At 40.7% G+C, this 22,751-nt stretch overlaps 1 protein-coding gene across 2 annotated transcripts in view; it reads right to left on the minus strand.

Annotated features, from left to right (window-relative positions):
- The window catches only part of LOC119898741 (protein sidekick-1-like), a 240,671-nt gene that overhangs the window by 47,611 nt on the left and 170,309 nt on the right, over window positions 1-22,751 (minus strand). For both annotated transcript variants that reach the window (XM_038712948.1, XM_038712947.1), the window contains 6 exons: window positions 22,609-22,749; window positions 20,595-20,776; window positions 10,986-11,101; window positions 3,541-3,736; window positions 2,518-2,616; window positions 1,176-1,367 (listed from right to left, as the gene is read on the minus strand). In XM_038712948.1, the coding sequence (XP_038568876.1) occupies window positions 1,176-1,367; window positions 2,518-2,616; window positions 3,541-3,736; window positions 10,986-11,101; window positions 20,595-20,776; window positions 22,609-22,749 (926 nt within the window). The remainder of the gene's footprint in view (window positions 1-1,175; window positions 1,368-2,517; window positions 2,617-3,540; window positions 3,737-10,985; window positions 11,102-20,594; window positions 20,777-22,608; window positions 22,750-22,751) is intronic.

Consider the following 22,751-nt stretch of genomic DNA (forward strand, 5'->3'; position numbering starts at 1 on the left):
GAATACAGATGTGTAAAGCCTTGTGTTGTAACACATCAGTACACTGACACATCAGAAACAATAAATAAATAATTGAGGGGATTTCTATTGTAAAATGACTATATAACATGACTGAGTCCAGTTATTATGGAAACAAGGCAATATTTATTTTCTGAATACAGCAAGGTACATGGGTGCAACAAAAACAAATTATAGCTATCAGCCACCATTGCTCTGTAAGCGCATGCAGCAAACTTGTATGGTTTATAATGTGGAAATGTTGATATCAGCTGGCTTGCTCAGATGAATGACAAAATTCTCTCAACTCCATGAATACATGAATAAATAAACAAGACAAGAATCTATGCTCGATGGATCTCTCTCTTTCTCTCTTTCTGCTCATTCTTTAGTTCTTTTTCTTAATCTTCAGTCCTCCGTCTTTCCTTCAGTCTTTTGCTTTCATGAATTAATGAATAACCTTTGAATCTAAGAACTGTCTGTATCCATCTTGCTTTTACTTTTTCTGCTTTTATTCATAAATTAGTAATCAGAAAATGTTAGGACAAAAATCCTGCTGTACGAGCTGGGTTTTTCTTTCATTCTCCTCCACTTTTCTCTGCATTGCCGTCCATTTCTGAGAGACTCTGGTCTTCTGTTCTTTCGGAGATTGCATTTTTAGTGTTCTCTGTTCTTCCCTCATTATGTTTCTCTATCTGCTCTCCCTTCTTCAGTCTTGTTCTTTGATTGTCTCTTGCCCTCTCGTTGCTGCATTCCCTCCACTTCTCCATTTGCAGTTAATCAGCACTAATAATGATTGCAACTTGGCCTGAGTCCAATCATACAAACTCATCATGCGCATGAGTGTGGTGTGCACACATCCTCGCAAATAAACCACACACTAAAGCTCTCTCTGAGATGCTGTAAATGACTAACTCTTGTGTGTGACTGTGAAGGGAAAAATGTGTGTGTTGGTTGTGTGGGTGATGATTCATGGATGCACAGTAACAGCCACTTATCAGCCTGAGGAAAGACAATGGCATCGTGAGAGCTCATCAGTCATATTTACTCTGCCACACACACACACGCCAAAATCTCTGTGTATTTGCTCTTATTTTAGATCAATGCATGTGTGCATATTCTTAAACATCCACTGTCACAGACTCCTGAGCTTGTGTATGTGTGTGTATTTACTTTACCTGGTGGGACTCCAGTGGAGATGGTGGAGGATGTGACCACGCCCCGTCCTGCGGCGGTGAGTGCTGCCACCTGTAGTGTGTACATGGTGGTGGAGGTGAGGCCGGTCAGCTGGTACTGCAGGGTGGAGTTGGACAGTGAACGTTCCTCACGACTCGACTCTACGCCAGACACTTCCCACCACAACACGTAGCCTGAGGGGCGTGGAGCACACGCTGGGTTAATAAAGGTGCACATAGACATGAGCAGACATGTCTGCACACACACACACACAATACACAAGCACACATAGTTACACCTAATGACAGGTACAGAGCCAAAAAGGACTAAAAGAATGCGGGAGGGGTAACTACAGTTAAAATCCCTGTCTGTCCCTTTGCATCTTCACAGTCATGCATTACCCTCCACCACCTTCAAACCTGTGTGTGTGTGAGAGAGTGTCAGGCCACTTGTGTGTAAAGCCCTGGAGAGAGTGAATGGTCCCTCATCTGTCTCCCTGCTCACCAGGTGCTGGATGAAAAGCAGGTTGAGGTGAAAAGAGTAAATGTGCAAGGTGACCTTGATTGAATAATCATTTTCTCACTCCTCTGAGTGTGCAAACTGACTGTAAAGCCACTGCAGCTTTGTGCTGTTAGACTGTGGTCTGCGTAGGTGCCTGATCAACGTTAGACACGGTGTGGCCACGTCAACACACGGATACATATGCATATGTGCTCAATGTAGTGTGATTGTTTAATTCCCAGCAACTTGTCGTGTTAACCAACACCACTGTTTAACACAGCTATCAACGAGCTGAGGCAAAATTAATTGGGGGGGGGGGGGTGCCTTGAGCTCTGAGATGTGCCACACAAACAACACCCTGGGTTATGGGAGATGTGGGATGAGGATGAGGGCATGTTTGAGATAATGTGAGAAGACAAGCTGCAGAGAGAAGGGATTAGCTGATGATGAATCAGTTGTACACAAACACAGTGTCAGAGTCTGTGAAAGCCAGACAAAAAATAAAAGACTAAGGAGAATACTGAAGAAAGTATAGCTCCTTACTCACTGCTGCTTTCCTCAAAGGGAATGCTTTTCACTTTTTTACTATAATTAGTCATTCTACACACAATATTTGTCCACCTGAGAAGAATACATTTTAATTGGAAACACTGGGCTTATTATGTCTAACCAGTGTGTGTTTTACTTTCTGACAAGAACTAACTTCTCTCATCAACTGTTAATGGGACTGAAAATAAAGTGGTAAAATGAAAATGTTTTGATTATGGAGGGATGATGGAGGTGGTAAAGGAAATCACGAGTGACTGGAAGAGATTTTATACATCGGCGCTGTAATGCTCTAACCAGTTACAATGCCGTTCTTGTCTTCAGGCTCTGTCCAGCTGACTCTGAGTGACGTGTCCAAGATTTCAGTGAAGCTCAGTTGACGAACACGTCCAGGTGCTGAAAAAAAAAAAGACAGAAAGAAAGAAAGAAAGAAAGAAAGAAAGATAATATTAATTTTATTTTAACTTCTTCAACCGAAACTTTAATTTGAAATAAGTTAGATTTTAGTAATTCATCCCTTCACACAAGCACACACATCTCTTGTCTATGCAGCCTATTACCTTCTGCCTACCGACCTTCTTCACACACCACCTTCTAATCACATCTGCACTGACCACCACACACGTCAGGTGCACGAATGCCTGTCGTTTCTCATTTCATGTATGGCTCTCTAACCCCTCTCCCTGCAGAGCGATTAAGCTATTCATCTGAGACATTCAATAACCCTCACACACACGCAAAAAGCTATCATCAAGCAAGAATTACACCCACTGTTAACCCTGCAACACGCCCAGCACCCAATCAATATCTGTGTGTACGTGTGGGAGTGTGTGTGTGCATGGGTATGTTTGTGTGTGTGTACAAATGGCTTCTAATATCCCTTTCCCACTCGATAATTGCTGGTTGGTAATAATTGCTTGTCTGTCTGCCTATAGGCTATTGTGTGACGGTGCGACTGTGTGCATGTGTACTTTCAACTGGGAGTGGCAGCTATTATGTTTATCCATGGAACAGTAGGCTATAAATACCAGGATGCCTGAAAACATATGAATCAATTTCCTTTAAAAAGACACGGCGGAGGAAAAATCAAAGAGTGGAAGTGGAGGGGAACAAAAAGACCAAAAAGGAGAGAAAGAGCTTGAGAGAAACACGGGATGTTGGTGTAAAGACATTGTGTACACAGCTGTGTGTCACACTGCCTTCTAACAGCTGGACTGAACGCAGAGCACTCATTATTCACAGGAGAGGCAGAAAGTGTGTTCTTTGTGTTCTGGCTTTATTCACATAGAAATGTGTGTGCGTGTGTTTGTGTGTACTCACTGTCCTCGTGTGTCTGCAGCAGGGTGGGCGGGCTGCGTGGGCCGTCTCCAGGTGTTGTGAAGCAGAGGGTGGAGCCGAAGTACCAGGTGAATTTCTTGAGTCCGCTGACTAATCCTGTGTGGCGTGAACCGGGGTAGTCTGGGGTGATGGTTACCACGATAACACCCTCTGGAGACTGCTCTGGCCAGACTAGCAGCTGCATTAAGTGAGAAAGATGGTTACTGTTGACATCTAGGTTCTCAATATCTATAGAATTTTCTTTCATCTGCAGCCCCAAAAAGGTCCATCGCAGTTATTTGTTTGTTGTATAATTCCATTCATTTTTGTTTAGTCATTATTTTAACTCAGCAGTATTAGCTTCGGGCTACCAAATCAAAATCATATTACTCAGACTGCATTTATGAGACAAACTTATTTGTAACACAGTGTGGGCTATGGTGAATCTTTTTTGAATTAGACTGATACCCAAGGGTTTTTCATCATTAAAGTTTAAAACTGCCAAATGCTCTTTACAAATTGGAAAAACAATATTCATTTTTCATTCCCCGGAAATGTTATCTGCATTCCAAACACATTATAATTTAAGCATTTATTTACGTATGAATATACCATTCAACATAAATTCCTGCCAGCAGGCCATTATCAGTCATAACAGCATCTGAAAACAAACACTAAGTTTGATTATCAGTCCAACTAAACGCCTAATGAAAGGTTAATTTGTTTCCATTGCGAGACTTGATTTATATTCAGAACCACATCAGTTTGGTGTGCGTTATTGCTTTAGCCACAAAAACAAACAGTGAAAAGCACACTCTTACATATTCATAATGAGAGATAAGCCATGGGCAACATACCCATATTTATAGTTCCTGGTAAAAAAAAATATATATATATAAAAAGTGAACTTGGGACCAAGTTTTCATCAGAGTCAAGTAGTTCAATGGGTCAGTGGTGGTAGAAATAAAACTAAAAGACGGACAAGCTGCAGATACTTGTAGAATGTCTTTTTAATGGCATATTCTTGGTGAGACATTTACATATATTTGTTATCACTGCATTGCCAGTAGGGGTGCAAAGCAAAACTTCTATTTTTATGCAGTATCAATGATGGCATTCAGTGTGTGACCCATTCTCTCCACACTTCCCCTGTACAGTATAAATCCCCATTATTACATGGGACGCTCAGACTTTTAAGAGAGCACATAATCTTATCTTGCAACATGTGAACTTTTCATTGAATATAATCTAGCGGAAACCCAATTATTGTGTCACACCTTCATGAGGTTTCACAGGTCAAAGGGGTTTAGTCATTCACTGCTGTTTTGACAGCCTAAAGCAGGTGAACAATTGTCATTGGATAATTGGTTGAACAGGATTTCAAACCTGTTGGATAATGGATCCAAGGGTGGGAGTTGCCTTAGACCATGTCCAAGTTTCTGTTTCATGTATTACTGATGTATTCTGTCCATACTCTAATTTAAGAGAGTTTCTACCATTGTACTTCCATCCATCCATTGTCAGCCGCTTATCCCGCGTACAGGGTTGCGGGGGGCTGGAGCCAATCCCAGCTTACACCGGGCGAAAGGCGGGGTACACCCTGGACAAGTCGCCAGTCCATCGCAGGGCACCATTGTACTTGTTAGTAGGATTTTAACACAGTCAGTTCAACATGGAATGGTTATTTTGCTAGCATTCACAAAACACAGCTCCCTTTAAGGTTTTGCATGTCCATGGCATGTACATAGTTTTTCACTAACAATCCCACAGTGCAAAACGTTGTACTTTATTGACATGAAAATTAACATTGCGAGACTCAACACCTTTAAGTGACGCAAAATAATGATGATAAATAAATGTCAAAAATCGACATACAGAGTAAATTACTGAGTGACTATTACATGTGGAGTGGCGAATCAGTAAACAAGGGGGTGATTCTGGACACATATTGGAGCTGTAGTTGTTATTTATTTAACCATTCTTGGGTTATTGTGTGTTGTGGACTATAGCAACACAGCCCCATGACGTTCATAACAACACACAAAGATCTATGGAATAAGAGTTACAAAAACACACTTACGTTGCCAAATACACCAAAAAAATAAATGTTCAGGATTAGTTTTTCTCAGTCGCTTTGTTGCATTTCTCGAATCATCCTTGACATTTGCAAAACAGTAAGTGCATTTCTTGAAGAAAAGTAAATATTTAGGTCAGTGAAATTGGCAGTGCCATCAGAATTATAAGTCCTTGTGTCATTGTTTACGAACAAGAACAAGTCAAAATGTTTAGCCATATTGCCAATATAAACAGTGTCCTCTGTAAGTATTTTCTGATGTACACTTTGGCTAAGGTTTTGATGACAATGATTATGCACAAGGCTGCACATTTTCTGTATGGCACATATCACTTTTACCAGTACAAAATTATACATTGCCAGAGATTGGACAGGATTCATAGTTATGCTTTTACTGTTCATACTGTACTTTGTTGACAGAGCATGTCATTGTGATACAGAAAAGGAAAAGACAGCACTGCATAGCACAACAGTAAAAATGACAAAATTAGAAATGTAATATAGAAATATACATGCATGCATGCATACATATACATATAGGGCGAAGTTCAGTCTCGAATCCTGCATGTTTTTTGCAAGCACAGCTGAAGTTAGCACATATACACACACACTGGCGATTTGCACTATTCACTCCTCACTGTGTATTGCTACTGTTTACTGTGTATGGTATTGTGTGTATCGGGTGAATGGTCTGAGGGCTGTGTTGCTATTGTAGTATGTTGTGATTTGTTGTCTATTCTTACGTTGTTTATGGTCCATACGAAACAACATTTCATTCAGCTATATACTTGTATGCAAAGAATATCAATGAAGTTTGACTTTATTTAACTTTGATTTTGACAACATGTTCAACCATTTTGCATGTAGTGACTTATGCAATGAACTTCAGCCTAGATGTTTTGGCAGCTACAGAGACTGGTATAATACATTGTGATGGCATGACATTTCATGACATAAGCAATTGGTAATGCAGGAAACAGCAGACAATTGTACATAATCATTTGCATCAGTGTCAAAGCATTTACAATTTGTTCAAAAATAATGAGAAATTGCTTTTATGATTTGAACAAGTGTATAGATGATGTGGAGGTTGAACAAGTAGTTTCAAGAATTTCAATTCTGATCTGAGAAATGCATGAAAGCGACTGAGAAAAACTGTGAGAAAAACTGTAACACTGTAAATGCTGTTCCACTCTACACACTGCTTCATATTACCAGTAAAATCTGCAACAGGGACCCAATCAATCTCCTATGAGGAAAAAGTTGGTTATTCGCAGAGACAGTTGAGTGGCTGTTTACTCTATGCCTAAAGAGTGCTGCACTGCACCCAGTCTGTCATGGTAAAATAAGGGTTTCTATTGTAATTTATTATCAGCACAGTACAGTTTGGGTGCAGCAAAAGAGTGCTGATCTGGCACCCTCAAGCATCAAGTGCTGGGTCTGCTGTTGCTATAGTAACGTGTGGAGTCTGAACCAGAATGCAATGGAAACCCAAAGTGTGCTGAACACAATGCAGTACAGTACTGTCTGAAAGCAGACCTTGGACCAGAGCAATGACAGTACGGCACTATGGTACACAGTGGAAAAACCATAGTGTGATCTTTGTGCTACCTCAGGTCTCTGGTAAAATTCCCCATATAGGTTTCTATATACTGCGCTAGTAAGTGCTTATTTTTTCTGTATATATTTACATCTTATACACAACATATTTTGTACAGATTTTGTAAAAAGAATTTAAGAAAAATGGAATGTCTTTAAAGAAACAATGTGTACAATTTGGCAAGGATGTTAGTTTAAATGATCAACAGAATGCGGTGAGAAGTAACATCTTTGACGCCATGTTAAAGATGTTTATATATTGTGTTGCAGAAATATCCACCGAAGCTAGCATGCTAACCAGGTAGCTCCAGCAGGTCCTAGGTTATAATACCACGTGTGCTTCAAGAGATGATAGTGAGTCACTGTACTGTCCAGTCTGCCCTCAGTTCAGTTCGAGGACGGCTAACTAGCTTGTCATCAATTCTGTTGCACAAGCTGCTCTCTCTCCCTCGCATTCCCGACCTCTTGTTCCCTCCGTTATCTCTACTTCTTTGTCTCCTGCCACCACTTGAACTTCTCTGTCTCTGACTGGGCACTCAGTGTGAAACTGTCGTTTTCTGGGGGGGGGGGCTGCCCACATTCTTTCCAATATTCCTTGTTATTGTGTTTTTTTTGTATTATGTACTTATTCCACAGGTTAATATAAAGTTAAGCTCTAATGTTACATGTGATCAGAAAAGAGTGTAGGAGTAGAATTGCTTAGAGAGCAGCCTGGCTGCTGGGGAGGAGGTGATGAAAGGTGAAATGTTGCCTCGTATTTGTTTGGAGCATGTGGCATGGAATTACACATTATACCTTTAATAAAAAAGTAATGCTCTGTTGAAAATGACAATTGTCTTCTAATTGCATCAGACAAAGGACTTGTCTCTGTACATGTCTTGTGAAATCATAGTGCTGCATTTGACCCCATTGACTATCACATCCTATTACAGATCTAATACAGTATAATAGGATGCGATAGTCAGTGGTGTCAAATTCCCGTATGTGGCCGTTAACCCGAAATTCCACGTCAATTTAATGTACCAATAACCCCTGAAAATCCCACTTTTCATGCAGTGAGAGACTTGAAAATTGGAACAAGTTGGTGTAAACCCTAATTATCAGATCGATCTCATTTTGTACACTGATCTTCCATCTTCCACGCACGGCAAAGTCACGGAGCTCCACAAGGTTCTGTGCTTGGTCCAATCGTATTCACCTTGCATATGCTTCTTTTAGGCAATATCATTAGGAAATACTCCATAAACTTTCATTGTTATGCAGATGATACCCAATTATATCTATCGATCAAGCCAGATGAAACCAATCAGGTAGCTAAACTCCAAGCATGCCTTCAGGATGTAAAAAACTGGATGACCTGCAATTTTCAAAACTGAAGTTATTGTACTTGGCCCCAAACATCTCTGAGACGCATTATCTGAATATATAGTTACTCTGGATGGCATTGCCATGGCCTCCAGCACCACTGTTAGGAATCGCGGAGTTATCTTTGATCAGGAGATGTCCTTCAACTCCCACATAAAACAAACATCAAGGACTGCCTTTTTTCACCTATGAAAACATTTCAATAATCAGGCATATTCTGTCTCAAAATGATGTGGAAAAAGTGGCTGGATTTCTGCAATTCCTTATTATCAGACTGCTCGGATGAGTCCCTTAAGACTTTTCAGTTGATCCAGAAGGCTTCAGCACGTGTTCTGACAAGAACCAGGAAAAGAGATCATATTTCTCCTGTCATATTTAGCCTCTCTGCATTGGCTCCCTGTAAAATCCAGACTAGATTTTAAAATCCTACTGCTCACCTACAAAGCCCTTCATAGTCAGGCACCATCTCATCTTAAATAGCTCATAGTACCTTATTACCCCACTAGAACACTGTGCTCCCAGAAAGCAGGGCTACTTGAGGTTTCTAGTAACCAAAAGTAGAATGGGAGCCAGAGCCTTCAGATATCAAGCTCCTCTCCTTGGGAATTAGGTCCTAGTTTGGGTTTGGGAGGCAGACACCATCTCCACATTTAAGAGTAGGCTTCCCTATTTAACAAAGATTAAAGTTAGAGCTGGCTCAGGCCTGAATCATCCCTTAGTTATGCTGCTATATACCTAAACTGCTGGGGGACTTCCAATGATGCACTGAGCTCCTCTCTCCTCCTCTATTAAAAATATTTCAGAGTATGATTTGAACTACTCTATGAAGTGCAATGAGATACTTTTGTTATGAATTGGCACTATATAAATAAAGTTGAATTTAATTGTTCTTTGTCTGTTAGTATGCTCTGTATACAACTCGTTTATGATTATCAGTAAGCTTAGACAGACAGACTCATACCACTCCAACAGAAAATCTAAAGTAAGTCATACGACAGTTTCAAGGACGTGCAACTGGAAGACACTAAAGAAACTTGTCTTCTCAAGTGGTTCTTTGGTTCTCCCTCCGGCAATCAGTTTTGAGCTATATTATTAAGGGTATTGTATACACTCAGCGATGTGTGCGGGGATGAGATGAGATGAGGCTTTGCTTCATATCCTCCTTTAATTAATATCATTATCTACTGTCCTCTAACCAGCACAACACACCCGAAGATGCACACCCACATGTGCAGAGAAGCACTGTGAGGCTCTACTGATTTGATATGAGAAAGGCTGGTACACAGAGGCAGCATCAGAGAGCCACATCAAACAGATGGATAGCCATATAGTATTTATCAAGCAACAAAGAAGCCAACACTCAAACACACACACACCCAGTAATGCACAGAAAGAATGTGATGTGTTTTCTTTGTCATGTTAATCAGGTCCTTAGGGGTTTGGTTGCCACAATGAAGTGAAGAAGAAATCACATACCAGAAGTAGTACATATGGATCACTCATACCATTCAATCCTCCGCTCCTGCACTGCTCCCCATTAGCCTGCTTCTTTATTATTACCTATTATTTCTGTTCTGTCTCCTGCTCCATATTTTCTCAACACCTCGTTCCCCATTTAATCCTCCATTTTTCCTATATCTCCATCGGTCTTTTTCATTGCTACGTAAATTTAGCCATGTAGCAAAAAACATTTTTTCATCTGAGGAACATTGCCAAAATTAGACCACTTCAACTCAGAACAATGTTGAACTGATGACACATGCTTTTATTACAAGCAGCGTAGATTATCGTATTTCTTTTTATTGGCCTCCTTAAAAAGTATTTAGGAAAATTACAGATACTTTTGAACGCTGCAGCCAGGATTTTGACCAATACAAAAAATAAATAAATAATGAGATCACATCACCTCTCTGCTCGCGTCACTGCACTGGCTACCTGTATCTTTTAGGACTGATTATAAAGTAATTTTACTTTTCCACAAAGCCTTACAAAATCTAGCACACTCACATCATTTCAGCATTTCTCCTTTCTTTTAGAAGTTCTTGTAGTGCCACCCACAAGAAATCTGGTGAGGCTGCTTTTGTTTTTATGGCCCTAAACTGTAGAACAACCTCCCCTGGCCTCTTAGAACAGCTAACTCACTTGGAATATTGACAAAGTAATTAAAGACCCATCTTTTTAATTTGGTGGTTTCATTGCTAAGTGCTATTTTTTACTTATTGTTATTGTTTATTTTCATCTGATTGTTTTGTGAAACACTTCACATGAAATGTGCTGTACAAATACATTATTATTATTATTTTACAATTTAAAGAATTACATTTCTCAGAAAAAGTGACATCCTGCACATATGAGAAAATTTTTTGATTTTCATTTAAAGCAGACAGTCTTTTATTTTATAGAGGCTTACCTTGTATCCTTGGTTGATGCCATTAATAAACTGCTGAGGCGGAGGGTTCCAGGTGAAGCGGATGGTTGTTGAGTTGATAGCGACAACTTCCACTTCCTGCGGAGGTGCTGTGGGAACTAAGCACACAGATAGACACACACACACACAAACACACAGATACACACACACCAATCATTTAGTTGCAAATGGGTTAACCAAGAGAAAGAGGATAAGTGTTTAGATACACTGGAAAACACATATACATTAACAGACTTGGAGCCCTAAGCTGAAGAAATAAATAGTATTTAGTGTTATGCTTTTACTTTTTCAACAAGTAGTGGTTTTAAATATCTCATACAACACCATATTTCATGTTGCGATTCAGTTCATATTTTAATTAAAAATATCTGCTGAGCTTGCAAAAGTTTAATGTCAACCTACACTGCTACTCTCTGCTGCAAAATTACCTAATTTCTCAATAAAATGAAACTCATCTATTGTATTTTGCATTCACGTGTTTTGCATTGTAATAGTTTAGGAATGACTAAGTGAGATTAGAGCACTGCCCCTTCAGCTCATAAAGACAGCTAAAATTTTGAATTAAAACTCTTAAGCCTTTCAGTCAGTGACCTCAGGAAGCCAGACGGTGGCCACAGAAAGTTAGATGACTCAATGGATTTGTTGGTTCAGTCTCTCTTCCTTTAGGAGTAAGCAGCCCTGTCAACTTTTACACATAATGTAACTCATGATTTATTGATTAAAAATACAATGTATTAGTTACAGTACAAGAATCATCGACCGATAATGTGCGTTCGGCAAATCCCGAAACAGATTATTAGTAAGCAATTAGACCAATATGTGGAACTGATATACATTTGCAGTAAAAAATGTAATCTTGGTGTCAAAATTTAGAATAACACAAACTCAAAGATTACACTAACAAGTAATGTTTAATCTTTATAAATAGTAAATTAAATTAATTAGAGATACATCCCAGATGGACTTGTTAGCTAAACAGCCTACAGACAGAGAGATTTAGCTTGTTTATAACAAACTAGCTATTAGCTAAGCTAACACATGTGCACATGTGCTTGTGTAAAACCAAAACACAGCTGCAGTGGATGAGACAGAGCAGATTAAAATATCGCTCTGTACACGTTCCTGCTGACTGTACTGATGCAGTATCAGCCTTTTACTAGTATTGCTGGTTTTGCTGCACTTACTTACAGTAACGAGCGTAGTTATGGTCAACATCTACACTGATCTCCGCTTACTTCCCCCCCGCCTGTGAATGCGGAGCTCTGCTGAGAGGGGAGGGGCTGCAACGTGATGGCTAGCTCGTTTGGCTTTCACACAATAGACAGTGTTGATAGGTTATTACTCGTGACTTGTAACCAATCAGCTAGTTCTGTGGGGTGCTTACTCAAGCTCACAGAGTGGTGAGTACAGACAGAAAGAGGAGGCTGCATCAGAGCCAAAGGAGCGCACTTTTTATTAATTAAATATTTCGGCAAACTGTTTTTAAAATGACCGATGCAGATTATTGGAAAAATGCTGAACATCGACGCTGACCAATTATTGTCCCACTTCTTTCAAACCTCACACCTCCACTGTGTAAGCCTACACATAGTAATTTTTCGAGCTTCTTGTGTTCCTTCTTCTTGATGTTGCTGTCGCTTAGGATTGCCACATCTATCACTGCAGCCTTCTTCTGCTGTTTGTCGGCCAATACGATGTCTGGTTGGTTAGCTATCACCAGTTTATCAGTCTGGATCTTGAAGTCCCACAGGATCTTAGCTCGGTCATTCTCAACTACCTTAGGAAGTGTCTTCCATTTTGACCTTGGGACTTCCAGCCCATACTCATGGCAGATGTTCCTGTACATTATGCCAGCTACCTGGTTATGGCGTTCCATGTACACTGTTCCTGCCTGGATCTTACACCCTGCTGTTATGTGCTGTACTGTCTCAGGGGCATCCTTGCACAGTCTGCACCTGGGGTCCTGTCTGGTGTGGTAGACTCCAGCCTCTATTGATCTCGTACTGAGTGCCTGTTCTTGTGCCGCCATGATTAGTGCTTCGTCTTCCTGGTCCTCACACTCGGACTTCTGCTGCCTGAGGTATTCTCTAAGCCCTTCATCTTTGGGGGCCATCTTCCTGATGTACTCCTGGATCTTTGTTGTTTCATCCTGGACATTGGTCTTGACACTCACTAGCCCTCGGCCTCCCTCGCTACGCTTGGTGTACAGTCTCAGGGTGCTGGATTTGGGGTAAAACCCTCTAAGAATTGTGAGGAGCTTTCTTGTCTTGATGCCAGTAGTCTCTATCTCCTCCTTAGGTCAGTTTATTATACCAGCAGGGTATCTGATGACTGGCAGGACATTTGTGTTGATGGCTCGGATCTTGTTCTTCCCATTAAGTTGACTTTTCAGGACCTGCCTTACTCTTTGGGTACTTGGCTGTGGCGACTTCCTTGCTGCCTCCTCATGGTTTCCGTTAGCCTGCAGGACCCCAAGGTATTTATAGTTGTACAGAACATCTGCAATTTTGCCTTCTGGTAGTTCAACCCCCTCGGTTCTGATCATTTTCACTCTTTTTGATACCATGTGTCCACACTTCCAGTCAGAATGACATTCCAATGTCGTTGCTGTAGATCCTGGTAGTGTGGATCAGTGAGTCGATGTCTTGCTCATTTCTGGCATTCAGCTTGATGTCATCCATGTAGAGGAGGTGACTGATGGTTGTTCCACTTTGGAATTCGTATCCGTAGCCAGTCTTTGTGATGATCTGGCTGCAGGGGATCAGTCCTATGCAGAACAGCAACGGGGATGGTGCATCACCTTGGCATATATGCTGCACTTGATGGTGACTTGTGCACTAAGCTTTGAGTTGGCTTCCAGACTTGTTTTCCACAGCCCCATTGAGTTCTTGATGAAAGCTATTAGTGTCCTGTCCTGCATTGAGTCGTAGGCTTTCTTGTAGTCAATACAGGCAGTGCGCAGGTTGGTCTGCCTGGTCTTGCAAACTCGAGTGACTGCTCTATCGACCAGTAGCTGGTGCTTGGCTCCCCCTGGTATTACTACCCATTCCCTTCTGGGCTCTGTCTATGTATTGAGCCATGTGCCAACTCATCTTAGCCGTTATGATGCCTGACAGGAGCTTCCGTGTTGTGCAGAGGCAGGTTATTGGCCGGTAGTTTGATGGGATTGTTCCCTTCTGGGGATCCTTCATGATCAGGACTGTCCTTCCTTGGGTTAACCATTCTGGGTGGGTCCTTGGTTTAACCATTCTGGGTGGGTTCATTCATTTCTACTGCCAGACATTCATGGAGTGCAGTTAGTTTCTTCAGCCAGTAGGTGTGGATCATGTCAGGGCCTGGTGCTGTCCAGCTCTTCATACCTGACACTCTTTCTTGGATGTCTGCTATTGTAATGGTTAATGGATCTTGTTGTGGGAGATTGCTGCGATCTGTTCTTTGATCCACTAGCCACTGAGCATTGGTGTTGTGTGATGCCTCTTTCTCCCATATGTTCTTCCAAGACTGTTCAGTCTCAGCTCTGGGTGGGTCTGATCTTGTGTTATTACCCTTCCACTGAGAGTACACTTTGGATGGTTTGGTGGAGAACATCAGGTTTATTTTCAAGGTTTCTGCTTCTCCCTTGCATCTCTTTAGGCGGGTAGCCAGAGTGGTAAGTCTTTGTTTGGCAGTCTCCAGTGCCTCAGGCATCGACAGCTTGTTGTATTTCTTAGGGATTTCTTAGGTAGCCTCTTCCTTGCACCTTTCTGACTCTCTTCGTGTCGCCTTGATCTTGGCCTCTAGCCTTTTCCTCCACGGCTCTTTGTGGCTTGTGGTGTTCATCTTATAGCCAAGCATCTCTAGGATTACTGTTGCTGTGGCGTACATCAGCTCATTGGTCTCGGTTATGGCTTTTGTAGGGATCATCTGCTAGAACATCTTCTAGCAGACTTTCAGAAGGATCTTCAATCGTAGGTCAGTCGCCCTTATGTTGAGTGATTCTGTGCGCTTGCTGTTACTGTGGCTTGGGACCCAATCTCTGAGTGTGGGGATGATGATGACATCTCCCCGCTGAACTGTCGTCCTGGCTCCCCCTTGCCGTAGCATATTTGTTGTGCTTCATCAATCTCTAGTTGTGATAGCAGTTGCCGTTTGCGGAAGTTAGAACACTGAGCTAGGAGTTATTTCTTTGTCAGTGTTGATGATGGGTTTCGAAGCATCCATATATCCCATAGTCTCTGCATATAAGCCCTCTCACCGGGATTGCTTGTATAGTAGCATTGCATCAGATCTATATTTCTGCTCTAGTAGTCCAGTAGCCCATTTGTCATCAGGTTGCCCTGGTTCCCTAGCACCTGACGCGGACCTTGTTGACCGGGACGACATCCGAGCCGATATGGCTCTTGTATTTGCAGTTTCACTCATGCCTGAGGTAGGCTGGTAGCATTATGGACCTTGCCTAAGGGTCCATAAAGGGAACCGAACCCACGATCACCTGTACAAAAGTCAGTGGCATTAACCACTGAGCTATAATGGAAAATGGAGATTTTATTTCTTTATATATATATATACACACACACACACACACACACACACACACACACACATATATATATATATATACACACACACATACACACACACATATATATACACACACACACACACACACACACACACACACACACACAGGTACCCCAAAATCAGTATCTCAGAAAATTTGAATATTGTGAAAAGGTTCAATATCGAAAACACCTGGTGCCACACTCTAATCAGCTAATTAACTCAAAACACCTGCAAAGGCATTTAAATGGTCTCTCAGTCTAGTTCTGTAGGCTACACAATCATGGGGAAGACTGCTGACTTGACAGCTGTCCAAAAGACGACCATTGACACCTTGCACAAGGAGGGCAAGACACAAAAGGTCATTGCTGAAGAGGCTGGCTGTTCACAGAGCTCTGTGTCCAAGCACATTAATAGAGAGGCGAAGGGAAGGAAAAGATGTGGTAGAAAAAAGTGTACAAGAAATAGGGATAACCACACCCTGGAGATTGTGAAACAAAACCCATTCAAAAATGTGGGGGAGACTCACAAAGAGTGGTCTGCAGCTGGAATCAGTGCTTCAAGAACCACCACGCATAGATGTATGCAAGACATGGGTTTCAGAAGGAAAAAAAACATCCAGACATCCATGTTGCTAATCAGTAATAAATTAGGACTCTGTGTCCAGGGCTCATTAAAGCAAGACATTTTTCTGTGCTTGAAATGTGTTCGGCAAGAGTGTAACTTTGTGTTGAAAACTGACGGGGACATAGGGACTCAGATTAGGGTTCTGACATACACTTAGCTCACGAAACATGAAGAAACACAATTCTGGATTCACAAGAAAAAGACAACAAGATAATTGTACACTGGTTTGATAAAACGTTCAATGTGGAAATATATTAAGGGTGGTCTGGGGATCCTCCCCCAGAATATTTAGAGCATTAAACAGTTCATTTCCTGCATTCTGGTAACATTTTCTGCCACCACCTATAATCAGTGCTTGAAGTGGAAAATATAGGTGCTGGGCAATATGGCTGAAAATGTTATCACGATAAAACATTACACATCATTCAATATCGATTATTCTTATGATAAATGTCAAATCATTATAAGGCAGATTTTTACTCCTGAGTGAAAGTTGAAGAAACCAGATTCTTAATTGTGGTTTTAAACTATTTTTATGGTCAGAACAAACAGTGGATCCAGTGTTTCCCATACATTCATTTATTTGTGGCGGAACACCACAATATCAATGCTGACTGCCACATATTGATTTTCGAATTATTTTTTTTACTAGGCCTATTTAAAATGGTATTTGATTGCAGAGCCCCGTAGCGCAGTCACGCAGCACATCCTCTCGCTCGTCCCTCTCTCTCTCTCCCTCATGAACACCGCTGCACAAACCTGTCCAACACAACACTGTCTGGCGCCCAGCAGACGCCCAACTTAAAAAACGTTATTAGCAAGCACGTAAGGAGCCTAGCTAATAAGAAGAGCAAAGTTAATGTTAGAATACAGCTGGGCTGTCAAGGTTAGCACGTTGTCTATAACTGGTGCCACAGTTACACTGTCATTCTGTGGGAAACACTGGGATCACTTAACAAATCAGAGTTAAACATTCAAAACAATTATGATAAAGTAAATTTCAATTAAGTAATATTTTTTTCAGTCCCTTTTCCTCAACAAAGTAAAGTGCTGATTTGTTCGTGATTCAAAATAATTAAATCAAACACTTTAAATTAAACATTTGTTATATTGTTATTGAGGTAAATTATGTTGCAATAATTAATTAATAATAATAATTATTGTTTTATTGCCCAGCCCTGCTGGTACTCCCCATTCACATAGGAGCTCATGGCTGCATGAAAGGCACTGAGCTTCTACCTGCTCCGTCTCCGCCGACAGAGATTAGCAAACAGGCAAGAATGGGAACAGATGAGCGCCACATAGGTACTCTATGTGGCGCTCATCTGTTCCCACTCTTACCTGCAAGAAAAGTCCCGGGACGCCAAAAAGTAAAATGTAGAAGTAACTTACTGGAATCGGTGGCCCACTTCAAGCACTGCCTATTATCAAAATTGACACCACTTATCTGTGAAGCCGTACTCGACCGGTGGATTACATTCCACAAAAATGGCCATGTTATGTTGGCAAAGGTCCAGACGATTAAATCCAGTAAAATATTTAGTCCAAAACGCATTATTATTTCAATAAATACACACGGACTGCTATTGCGTCGCTTTATATTAGCCTAACTACAGCTAGCATGTAAACATAGCCAGGAAGTGCCAGTCCCCTTTCTTTCGTTATACACCGACACCGAGCCACCAATTGTGCAGAGGAAGACTGGTGCTTCACACACACCTAACACGCAACAGTTAAAGAATATACAATAATATTTTCCACAGACATATTTATATATTGTTGAATACAAAAACACCTTGCGCCGGAATTCCGGCACAGCACCAGAGAACTTTAAGCCCTGTGTGTTTCTGTGTTTAAATTTGAATATCAGTTCAAAGAGTCAGCATTAAAAATTTCAACAATAAGAATTTCCAGTCAAACTAAAGCAGAACAATAATAATTAACATAATACTGTAAATAGCAGAATAGCAATAAGTCTGTTTGAAATGTGTATAATCTTGGCCAAGTCATTCATCATCCACCAGAGAGTGAAGAGATAGGATGGGAAACAAAAGAAGTTGTGGAATATGCTGTGTATATTTATTAGAACAGGTTTTTCAATGAAATGGAGGTCATTTGTTAAGTTAGCAAAAAATTAATATGTAAAATATCGTAAACAAGGGCTGACCATGTAGTGTTTGCTTCTCACAGGTTGGACACAAATTTAATTCATCCACTCCACGATTGATACACTGCCTTTTATGTTTTTCTTATTTTTCCCTTTTCCTTCTTGTCAGTATAAGAAGAAGAATGTGTAACTGTGAGTCTTCCTGCGTTATATGGACTTTATCTACGGGAGAGTCCATGACAATATTAAAGCCAAGGAGAAGAGAAGAGTGTGACTATGAAACGTGTGTGTGCGGGTTTGTGGGCACGTTATGGTGATTAAACTGTAAGGGGTTTATGCCAATGCTAGAAAGCCACAGAGTGATAATGCACTGTTGCATGATGGGAATGCCCTTTACATCTTATGTTTGAGCCAAAGAAGCCAGATGACACACAGACACACAGAGAAAGGAGAGTGTACAGAGTGGAAAGTGCACAGACCAGAACAAAAACTGGTGAAAAATGGAAGGGAACAGATAGTGAGAGGAAGAAAGCCAAAGGATGAGAAGACAGAGAGAGAGAGACGGAAGATTAATTGATGTTAAAGATGCTCTCTCCCCTCTTGCCATGCTGACTGTACTCCTGGGGACCGGCTTCTAACCCCTCACAGCTCACAGCTACAGATAAAACACTAAACTCTGTCCTCTGGGGGAATCTTAGTATGCCTGTATGTGAGAGCGCTGGAGAAGAGCAATGCTATCAGAGTCTAACACTGAGTTCAACCACATCCTCTCAGAGATAGTGAGAGAGAAAATGTCCAATCCATCGCAGACACTCCCATTAAACCACATTAGAATAATTAATGAGCCTAACTGCCTCTTCTGAGTCTATAAACCTGTCCTAAACTCTTGTAATAATGACTGCAAGTTTTATGTGCACATGTGTGTGTGTAGCTCAACCCATCTTTAATAATGATAATATACTTTTTAAAAAAATATAAGTCGTGAAGGGAAGAGCACGTGTTTAAAAGATTATTTACCCCCAAAACCACTTCCTCTCATCTCCCTTTATTTCATCCTTCTCTAACTGCTTCTGAATGGATTTATGTTTGAAAGGCTTGAACGTGTGCTTATCTGTGCAGCCAGTTTATTACAAGGGTTACAATCAACATACCACTACTTATATAATATATTTATAGAGCAGTAAAGACACTTTCTCCACTAACTTCCTCCAGCTCATCCTCCAGCATCCCAGGGTGCTCCTTGGCCAGATGGGAAATGTAGTCCCTCCAGCGTGTCCCGAGTCACCCTTAGGGTGTCCTCCCAGTTGGTTGAAGCTGGTATGCCTCTGAGGGGATGCCTCAGGGGCAACTTTAACTCAAGTTTGAACTGCATTAACTGTCTCAAAGCTGACCTCCTCATCCTATCATTGAGAGGGAAGCCTGCCGAGGTAGCTCATTGCCTGTAACTGTGATCTCTACCCAAAAAAGTAACAATAGTTGAGGATGGTCTATCTACTCATTATAATGCAACCTGCTACTATTCTAGAAATGTCTCTGTGTACTGTAGTGTAAACGTTTTCAGAGACGCATGTGTCCATACAATTGCATCAAAATGTATCGTTCTTCAATGCACTTTATCTTTTACATTCCACACAAAATATAAAGTGAATCTATCTGGGCTGGGAAAATCAATTACTCACATGCCAGTTTTTTAAAATATGTTTAGGTGGGGAACCTTGTACTTGCAATTTCGTTTTCTCTTTCATATTATTATTACAGATGGATAAAGATTTTTTGACGAAGTCAAGAAAACATATCAATTACCAGCAACTTCCCTTTATTTCTATCTACAGCAACTGTCTTTTGCTCGAGCTCACAGAGTCTATGAAAAGATGCTCTCCCTGTTTATCTACTCATTAATTGTACAAATACCAAATCAAAATTGAAGGGGTCTTGCATCTAACTTGTACATGAAATGAGAAGTAGTGACATGTCCTCCATGGTCTGGTATTTTGACTTTTGACAATTTATTAATCGGACAAATAATTAATTGAGAGCATATAGAATAAGCAAGTGACTATAAAGTTTTTCATAAATTTTGTATGTTTGTCTCACACATTATATTCTTTATAACATAACAAAGTGGGAACATATGTGCATTTAATAATAATAATAATTAAATTAACGTACACTGAAAGATAATGCTATCAATATGTTTTGCAGTAATACTTAGTTCAAAAATATGCGTGTATGGATGGACTGATGACTCAAAATGTCTTGGAACATTTGGTTTGCCCTCCAAAAATAAGAAATAAAAAATTGTGTGTCTGTTTACTTACCTCCCTGAAGAGTGTACTCCGTGACAGGGCTGCTGTAGACACCAAGGCCGGCTCCAGTGTAGGCAGCCACCTGGATCTGGTATTGCGTCCAGATGATCAGATCTTTCAGCAGACAGTAGTTGGTCTCTGGGCTGCTGATGTTTTTCTCCTGGTAATCTCCTGGCAGCCCTGCCAGACGGTACCTACAAACCCAAACACACACAGAAACACTTGTTGGTTTCAGCATAAATCAAAATACACAGACAAATGTATTCACATATGAACTATATTACAGCTGTTACTCAGGTGGCAGACCTGAGTAACAGCTGTATATAGTAATCATAGGTTTTGATGGTTATATCCTTAGCTCTTTCTACATACATTTAAAGTTGTGCTTGAGAAAAAACATAAACCCAGATTTAAGGATAGAAATATGTATCTGTACATGCAAAAATATTTGTTTTGGACAAAAGCATGTAATGAATCAATCTAATATAACCAAATGTACTGAGAAATATGTCCCCAGTCCCCAGAAAAAACTTTGGACATAGCTTAATAATATACAATCATACCAGTGAGCATACCTGAATATACCTTTTAAAATAAACAATTTTACTTTCACACAATAAAATTTATGTTGACCATCTAAGAGGCAGAGAAAATATACTGAAGGATTTTCCATCGCTTGAATCACACTGAATCCCTAAGGAATAAAAACCTTCAATGCCTGGTAGACATCTCTGAATAGTGTGCCTTCAGGCCTTCGCTTTAGTACATGTGATATAAGTGTCCAGTTAAAAGGATATATGACCCAACTAGACTGGGAGGTGTAATATTACTTAGATATTGTACATATCTAATGGAGCTGAATGGAGCAATAATCCACATGTCAGCATTTTAATATGGAGCCTATTCGAGGATATTCCAATGTTTCACCGGCTGAGTCAGCGCTCTATCACACATGCATACTGTACACACACACACACAGGAACACACTCATACACACAAACACAGATGCACAAAGTGAGGGGGCGCAGGAGGCTGACAGGGGATCTCTGTAGAGGAGAGGAGATAACCCCTTTTTCCTCTCTCTCCACCTGACAAACTTACACTCACAATGGGTGAGATGGAGGAAGGGGGAGCGACGGAGGAGAAAAAGTGTGAGACAACAGGAAAAAAAGGGTGAGGACCTGCCAGCAGATACAACGGGGAGAAAAGAGAATCCAAAGGGGAGGACAGGAGGAGGTAGAAGCTCTGTCCTATAAAGCCGAAATGATACAGTGGAGATGTATGAGAGTCCTATTCTATTTTCAGCTGATTTCTGAAGTGGAGGCAGATAACACACAGAACTAGAATAAAGACCTGATAACTTCTACTGCAATTATATGAAAATTCTTGTAAGCGCAGCTGATGACGGTTTGATTACACACCCATTGTGTCACACTTAAGGTAGACATCAAAGTGAAGAGTGGCGGACCAAGGGCAGTGAGAGCGTCTGCAAAGAACACTTATGACTGAATGTGTGTGTGGTTATGTATTTGATAAAGAGGGAGTAGGGGAGGGGTGAAAACATACATTTTCATAAGGTTTTCTCTATACTAGGGCTGCAACTGACAATTCTTTGTTTTGTTTTTTTAGTTTAAAAAAAACCCCAACAAATCCTCACATTTGAGAAGCTGGTTCCTTGTTTTACCTTGATAAATTACTTAAATGAATGCCTGATTATCAGAATAGTTGTTATATATGTTTGTTTGTTATAATAGTTAGTTTGTTAATTAATTTTATATTCTACTGTTCAATCACTTGACTAAATGTTTCTGTAAACCAGTATAATTTCAATCTGTAGCCCGTTTGGTATTTAAACAAATTCTATACATTACAGAACTCCCAATGTCCTGAAATTGATGAAAAGTTGTGCACACGAGAGCTGGTCTTTAAATTGTACTTTTCAAAAAAAAAAGAAAAATAGACAGAAATGGACGAGTCAATCTGAGTCTAGACGTTTCAATCCTATGAAGCACATTTGTATGTATACCTGAGTACATATCCTCGGAGGACTCCGTTGAGCTGAGGTTCTGGCGGAGGCTGCCACTGGACCATGATGGACTGGTTTGTCCGCCCACTGGCTACAATATTCTTTGGAGGAGCGCTGGGTGCCTCCTCCCTCAGCATCAATCT

The sequence above is a fragment of the Micropterus salmoides genome, unplaced genomic scaffold (genome assembly GCF_014851395.1).
Source record: "Micropterus salmoides isolate LMB-PRFRI ecotype aquatic unplaced genomic scaffold, ASM1485139v1 Ms_hic_scaffold_12, whole genome shotgun sequence".
In the NCBI taxonomy this organism is placed as follows: Eukaryota; Metazoa; Chordata; class Actinopteri; order Centrarchiformes; family Centrarchidae; genus Micropterus; species Micropterus salmoides.